At 34.6% G+C, this 8328-nt stretch overlaps 1 protein-coding gene across 1 annotated transcript; it reads left to right on the forward strand.

Annotated features, from left to right (window-relative positions):
* Nucleotides 1-1052: 1052 nt before the first annotated feature.
* LOC121429222 lies at nt 1053-3798 on the forward strand. Its single transcript, XM_041626183.1, has 3 exons — nt 1053-1197; nt 1764-2035; nt 3338-3798. Exons 1-3 carry the CDS (start codon nt 1141-1143, stop codon nt 3444-3446), a joined length of 438 nt encoding a protein of 145 aa, XP_041482117.1. The 5' UTR covers nt 1053-1140; the 3' UTR covers nt 3447-3798.
* The last annotated feature ends 4530 nt before the right edge of the window (nt 3799-8328 follow it).

An 8328-nucleotide genomic window follows, 5' to 3' on the forward strand; every position in this document is an offset into this window, starting at 1 on the left:
CGACGGTACGTCACTGACTTAATTAATTATTCACCGACGGAAGTGTTTATTTCTATACCAATTAATCAATTTAGGTATATAACACGGTAATCAATTAGCAAACCTACTATACCTTTGACTTTGTAATGCTCTTCGTATACAGGTTTCGAATATTTGTTTTTCCGAGCAAACAAGATCAGACAATAAGACAAGCATGATACAAAAGAATTAAGAATTGATATTCAAACATTTGTCTAACTGGAAAGGTGTGTTGGAGTAACCTCTCAAGGGGGGGGGGGGTAACTTTGTGATTCTTTAAATATTCCTAACGGCCTATATTTGTATATTTCATTTATACTTTGGGAATCAAATGAGATATAATATCATGACAAAGGGGGAACTTCATGAATTCCGAAGGGCGGGGGCTCAATAAAGGCATCACTGGGAAAAAATATTTTATTACCTAAAATATTTGATGATCTTGAAATCGGTGGCACTGAAAATATTTGTACGACTGTGTTGAACTATATACCAGTGACAGTTTTATGTTCGTATCAGATGACGAATAGTAGAGAAGGTGACTTTGTGAGGGCCGAAGATATAATTCGAGGATTGCACAATAACATCTTAAAAACGTACTGTGCCTACCAGATACTACAAAGATTTGCATACAATGCTCTGTCATTTAGCATAGAATGGCCTCAAGTGTAAACACAAGTTCGGTTTTGTTCACTGTATCTGAACTCACGATGGTACTTTGAATGCATATGTAGCCTTATGTAATCCCCCGGCCCTTCTGTGTTTCATTCTACCCTCGGCTTGCAAGAACTTACTTATTCATTGGAGCAAAGAAATTAGATAGATGTTTAAGAGAAAACAATTTACTGTCAAAGTCAAAACGCTTTGTTAAAACATGCCCTCCACACTCCCAGCTGATCTAATACGCTCGAGAACAAACTCGAAAACAAAGAATATAGTGCGTTGACCGTATATACAGGGCCATCCAATCGGAAGCGCGTTTCGCCTTGATAGCGACACATTCGACCAATCAGAAGTTACGATACGTAATCGCCTTTGCTATCGATAAAAGTCCTCAGCAGACGACAGAGTGAAGTCAAACCATTTTCTCGCAAATAATCAGTTAGACTCCATCCTGCCATCATGAAGGTTTCTGTGATCATCGCATGCTTGGCCATTGTGCCTTTCATCGTAGCCCAGGTAATCATGATCTCTTTCCCCTTTTATTTCCTTTCTCGTATTAATGACATTCAGGTTTATATACACGTGAAGAAGATTTAATATTATTTTTACCACAACGACAAATTATTGAAAAATTAAGTAGTATTGTAATTGCGGCATTGCCTTCAACTGTAGTTTTTCATTACCGGACCCCATGAGCAAATATCTCACGTAACCATAAAAATGACTCCATTTTGTTTCTTATATATTGTTCTATGTATTTTGTCTTGTTTGTAAACATTATGATAAGATCTGTATAACTATCCGTTGCGGGGGGGGGGCTTGAATTGTATTTGTATGAATATTATCAGATTATTTTCCATGTTTTATCACATCAAATTATGAATTCCTCTATGGGAATCCTTGTCACTGATTATAACCAAGAATCATTTCATTTTTTGTAAATGTTCTACATATGATTTAGAATATATGCACCTTTCGAGGGAATCTCTTTAAATGCAGACCGGGTTGGCTTGGATGAGGCGGTCATATACCTTTAGAAAAAAGAAAACATAAACAAAATCTCCAATTTCACTTTCTTGAAGGCTGCTCCTGTAGCCGAGGAGGAGGAAGCATACGACCCAATTGCATATATCGCCAACGTAATCAAGGAAAAGACCCAGCAGGCCTTAGACTTAGTGCAGGAGGGTCATGCTAAAGTGAACGATTTGTTTACCAGCCTAGAGATACCAGCCATCCCGGGCCAGGACCAGTACCCATCTGTTGAACAAATTAAAGCACAGTTGGATGGCCTAACAGAGAATATCGATACCCTAGCTGAGAACATCAAAGAACGTGTTCAGACTGCCATTGATGGGTATGTTTTACAATGCAAAAACGTTGTTTAGGATTTTAACAACGTTGTTTAAACCCGTCACCGCAACAATGACTATTGTTTAAAGCTTTAAAAAAGTTGTTTAAAGATTTAAAAAATGTTTTTTAAGCTTTAAACAAGTTGTTTAAATGTTTAAACAATTGATCAACAGTTTTAATTACTTTTTGTTTGAGTGACTGGTTTAAAAAAGTGCTTTTTTTTACCGTGTACAATGTATGCAGGATTCAATCGGAAAAAAAAGTTTGGGAAACCAATGAGGGCTTGCCCCCCCCCCCGTAAATGGTGATTTCCTGATTATTCGAAGAAAATGAAATGATATATTTCATAAAATGTGTTTGGATTTACAAAATAAATCCTAGTAATTGATTGTTTTTTTCTCTCTCTCTCGCTTCGCTCACACGTGAATTATAAATTTGAGGAGGTTTCAGACCACAGACACCGTATTCTAGGAGCTAGATGTCGATTATATATTTTGGGTATCGAAGTGTCCGTTATAACATGGGAGTTTATATTATAATTATGAGTTTTGTTTTAGAGACAATTATATTCTGGGAAAATAATCCCTTTGTAGCTCGTTAGTGTAGTTTTAAACGGTGATGTGAAGATAATGATAAAAAATATATCTCTTACTCAGATATCATTGGCTTATACTGTATTTTGATAATATTTATTCCACAAAGTTCCATATTTTCATCGTTCGTATGAGGTTTAGGGTGTTTTGTGAAGCATGGGAGAGGCAAACATTAGCTGTATCCATGGTAACAGTGATCAGACAAAGGTTTGGCTCTCGATCGTCTGTTTTGGTGACAAAATTCTCACTTCCTGTACAATTCTATAGAGATATCTCATGATTAATCAACAATATATTTTACTTGTACATTGTCTTTAAATGATATATTTCATCACATCAGTTCATTAATTAGTTACACTCGTTGAGCGTTTAGGGGAGAATTAAGGTCATAAAACACGCAGTGAATGACCGAATGAGGTCGGTTATATTCATCAAATTCATTCTGCGTCTGTTAAGATTTTCTGTTCATCAATGCCGAATATTCGGTTTGAAAATATATGCTGATTCTAAATTTTCAGGATTTATTTTCGATCTAAATCTGACAGATAAGAGGGAAAAGAAAAGAAAGAAAGACTTCATTTTTTGTAGAAAAACAAACTATAGATCGAATGTATAATCGCGACAGAAGATAATATTCCCCACTATTCGCAACAGATCCCGTAAATACAATCAATGATATTTGTTATTCTTAATCTCTTTTTCATTTCATTTAGACTCAACTTTGACCAATTTGACTTAGACGGTGAACCCGAACCCGGTAGTGAGCCAGAACCAAACAGCGAGCCAGAACCAGAACAACCTACATGGTCTTGGCCTTGGTGATTCCATCTTCAGGAATAAATTCCTCAGATGCCACCTCTAATAATTTAATTGAATAGTATGCGCCTCATTGGCAGTTTGGTCCAGATTCTCGCGGAGATAACTACAACAAACGCAACTTCATCACGATCGATCCTCATGAATCACACTTTGTTGTCTGCTTGTTACAAAGAGGGAATTATACAATTACCATTCCTTATTTTGATATATAAAACATAACTTTGTGACGCCACAGGGTAAACGTCTTTTAATGATCGCCATGTTAGCTATTTTGGAACAAGATTATTTATTACGGATAGTGAAATTTGATAAGATATGATAATGTGTTGAGCAATAAATTTTGTTTAAATTTCCACACTCTGTCTGAATAATCTGTAAATTGTCAAGAGTCGGCAGTCAAACATGATTCGAGTTTCGATTTTGAGAATGAATATAATGCTGACACAGACTTTCCGGTGGATTTTTCTTTGATTGAAATGTGGATTTCGGGTTCTTCTGCTGATACCAATACAAGAGAGTTTTTGCACTGCTACACACAATGCTTTCAAGAACATAGAAAATGGCAACAAATAAGTCTTTGTCGAAAATTGGTGAATCAAATCAGCAGTTATGTCCCGAACCCTGAAAAAACAACAAATTTGCAACTTTTCGTCAGCTCCGAAACTTAGAACGAAACTACTGTTCCGGTTCGCCACTTTTCGACAAAGACCTCCCAGCTGTCCATTGTCAATTGACGGGCATTTTCAATACATTTTCTTTGTTCTTGAATGCGTCGTGTGCCGTGGAAGCAAAACCTCCCTATTCATTCTTATTAACCATCCAAGGCCCTGTCCTAGAAAGGGTAACGATTGATCCAATCAATCATAACTCTATGGAAATCCATCAGTGTCATAATTCTTTTCTGTATAGAAATTTGCATATTGTCCTTTGTGAACAAAGAGAAGCTCTGTGAAATTTCAAGAAAACAATGAATGCATGTATATCATAGTTAGAAAATATTGTGAACAAACATGAATAATACATGTTGACAATGCTGTCTGTCCATAGTTACGATTGATCAGATCAATCGTAACTCTTTGTGAGATGGGGCACTGATTGACTATTATGATCATGAGTGAATGCATGGTGAGTGATTACATTGGAGGATGGCCAGCGGTGGGTGATTGGGTGTTGATGGGTGCCGGATGGTTTGGCCAAGTTGCTATTGGGTGGGGTGCGGGCAGTCAAATATATTGCTGTTCACACGCGTGACCAAGGAATTTCCAAACACCCCCTAAACGAGTTTTTCTGTGTGCAAAATAGCCCCCTAAACAAGTTGTCCCCAAAATATGACCTCAGGAAAATGCTTGGGGGAAAAAACATACCTTAAATACGTTTGACCCCGCAATTGGCCATTGACCAGTCTTTCAAAACCGCCTTTTTTCTTGAAAATCAGCGTTTTTGATACCCTTAACAAATCCACGCGCGGACCGCGTCCAAAACTGAAAAAAAACCACCCCTTTAAATGTGTTTTTTTGGGTCACGCGTGTGTACAGCAATATATTTGACTCCCCCCCAGGAGTGGGGTTGGGTGAGTGAGTGTTGAGTGGGTGGGTGAGTTGATCAGTGATTGCATGGGTGGGTAAGTACTGATATGATACTGACACAGCCAATGATCTTACTCTTGCACCCTCGCAAAATGTTTTCAAAATGCATCCCCATAATAAAAACACATTAATACCTGTCCTAAATAAAAGTTTAACTTTTATTAGAATGTATACAATGTCATAATGTAAGCAATATACACATATGTAAATGTACATAAAGTATCAATAAATTTCCAATCAACAGTACAACATAGCATGACATCAATCACCATACACATCAAAAACCACTGATAATGTTTCAGGCAGTCAAGCGCCAAATTTTCACCCCAAAAATTGGACATGTAAAATTTTACTATTCAATATCCTAACTAAATTAAAAACAAAAATCATCCAATATCAAATTGAACAATTTACTAACAATCAGAAGTCTATGGCATAAAAAAATACCTTCTGTTTCTGATTAATATTTGTGTATCGAGAGGTTCAATATTGTGGTGTTTGGTATGAATTTCATTAATGATATGTAAAAACTGGCTTTCATTTTGAGTACTAAAATCATTTATCATTCAATATTCCATTCCACAGTCTTGTTTTGAAACCTCAATCTGTACATAAACCCAATACACTGCAAAACTCCGGTGTTGATTTAACACCAACCCGGAATCTATATATATATGTCCACACCAGAGAAGTGTTAAACAACACCGGTTTTGGTAATAGTCTAACACCAGATAGGTGTTTATACAACACAAATTAGTTTTAAAACCGCATCGGTTTGATTCCAAACTGGTGTTGTTTCAATACTTCTCTGTTGTGGACATATATAAATTCCAGGCTGGTGTTAAATCAACACTTGAGTTTTTGCAGTCTATTCAGTGACAGAATATAAACTTTGCAAAAGCTATTAGTGTTAAAACTAATAAGAAAATCCATTATATTTTGTTAAAAAGTGTTCTTTAGCACATAGGAATTACTATTTTTTTTTCATTTTTAGGGTGTTCTTAAGTATGTGTACAGTAACACATACTTTAGAACACCCTAACAGATTGAAAGATAAAATGTTATGTCAAAATAAATGGGATAACAAAAAATCTTTAATTAAACTAAAGTTGAAGTATACAGATGCCTGAAGATGGTAATTACCATCAAACATACTTCACTTTTTTGTTTTTGTTTCCCCCCCCCAGAACATTGCAGTATCCTGTGGAATATCCAAACATACCGTGTTGCTATATTAGCAAAAATATGGTGCTCCATTTGGCTTTCCATAAATCCATATTATTTGTATAGTCATTTGTAACATATGGAAAGTTGTATCAAATATCTGTCATGCTTGCTATTGTGTTTGAGTCTCTTCTCAGTTATTATGTAGGTTTATTTTGATAACATATGCATTAAAGAAATTCTATCATCATAATCCACAATCAGGCTAATGTAACAAAAGACCAAGTATATAGATAAGATATTCCATGAAATTGCTTGACACACAAAACATTTTGCTGTCAGTGCTTATTATATCTATACTAGCTCAAAACTGAATCACAAAATCATTTTTTGAAAAAAGCTTAATATCTAGAATCCCATCTTAACAGACAAATACAGTCAAAGGACAAAATGGTGAAACTTTGGGTATGAAAAAATATTAGAAATAATTGTCATTAAAAAAACCTTGCAATGTAAACCCCTAACATACCAATAAACTAAGTCCACATGCTATAATGATATAACCAATTATAACGATTCTCAAAGAAATTTCCTGTTCTCCCTTTTCTTCAACATGTATAGCACCTAAAACTCCTGTATAATCAAGGCACATCAAAGTAAAATGGTTTTTGCTCACACAAACACTTATTTGGCAAGGATAGCTTTGAAGATCAGAGATTATTATCAAATAATTGAAACTTATTCACCAATGACTAAAATCTCCTTCAGTTCATATCCTACTATGGAAATATATATATCTAAAACAGTGAACAAAATAGCCAGGGAATTTTATTGTAGTTATTTCAGTGATCTTGAAGACCACTGTAAGACCTCACCAATATCAAGTCTTTCAGTGGACTGTCAATGGTCTCTATTCTGTGGAATGGGGGCCTAATTAAGCAAAACAGATTTTAATGTTCCTATAAGATTTGACTAAAGCAAAGTTACCTATTTATCACATACATACTGATACATTCAAACCAGGGTGTAGCGGGGGTCTGAATGAATATTCATACCATCATATATGCATCTAGGGTAATTGCAATTGTTACATCTCTCAATTCAATTCAATTTCATTTTTTCCTGCAGGAAGCCTTTATATTTGATATCCCTCACTCCCTACGCAAGAAAGCATCATGCCCAATTACAAAATCTGACTTAAAGATAACCTGCTATATCTAAACTAAATAAAATGCAAATATACATATTTCAGTAATGAAAATGAACAAATATGTGTTTAGATACCCTCAATAATGACTACCGGTACTATAACTAATTTTGTGCTACAGTTGGAGTTTAAAAGAGTAAATATCTTGTTACTAGCAGAAAGACCTGAAATTTGAAGGAAAACCAACTTAGGTTTTCTTCAATAAACAAAATACATGAACTATTACTTGATGATGATGAGAGTGAGCAGTATTGATATGAAATTAAATACCAAATAGAAATTTAGTGAAGAGCAAATCTAGACATCTACCAACTCAAGTTACTTAATCACAACACAAAAAGCAACAATAACATGTTCTTTTAGAAAAATAAATTTGTAGATTATACAAAATGTAGATCAATGATAATTTTTTTAAAATAAGAATCTAAAATTTTCCATTCTTTTTTTTTAAAAACAGAACTAGAAAGTTTAAATCAGATACAAGGTTATTACACAAATGAATCAATTTTAACATCACCATTCTTCATACACCACCCCAAGAATACATGAAATGACAAACTTTAGAAAGGTGTCGTTGAATAATGCCTATCATTAATGGATGCTTTGTAAATGATGAACATATATATGTATGTTACCATAGCTACCATTAATAACAAAGTTGTAATAAATATGATACGTGTCTTCTGTGCAAAGGGGATGTTTAAAGTTATTGAATAGGGTCAGTTAACAATTAAGCAAAATAGTTAAGACCTTGGATAAAACTAATTCCATGATAATCAGTTAAAAATAAATGTATGAATACAGAAAAATATCAAAATGTTGGTCAAATCATGCCACAAAGGGCTCAACAACATGTGATATTCATACCTTGCAACAACAACAACAAATATAGTCCAAATTACATGTAGTTATGAATGATTGTATGTAT

Source organism: Lytechinus variegatus, chromosome 15 (genome assembly GCF_018143015.1).
Source record: "Lytechinus variegatus isolate NC3 chromosome 15, Lvar_3.0, whole genome shotgun sequence".
NCBI lineage: Eukaryota > Metazoa > Echinodermata > Echinoidea > Temnopleuroida > Toxopneustidae > Lytechinus > Lytechinus variegatus.

What these genes read in the sequence shown, in the direction of transcription:
- LOC121429222 (XM_041626183.1), top strand. Translation starts at nt 1,141, where the DNA reads ATGAAGGTTTCTGTGATCATCGCATGCTTGGCCATTGTGCCTTTCATC. An exon ending in TGCCTTTCATCGTAGCCCAG is followed by an intron (nt 1,198 to 1,763) that starts GTAATCATGATC and finishes ACTTTCTTGAAG; the next exon opens with GCTGCTCCTGTAGCCGAGGA. An exon ending in GTTCAGACTGCCATTGATGG is followed by an intron (nt 2,036 to 3,337) that starts GTATGTTTTACA and finishes CATTTCATTTAG; the next exon opens with ACTCAACTTTGACCAATTTG.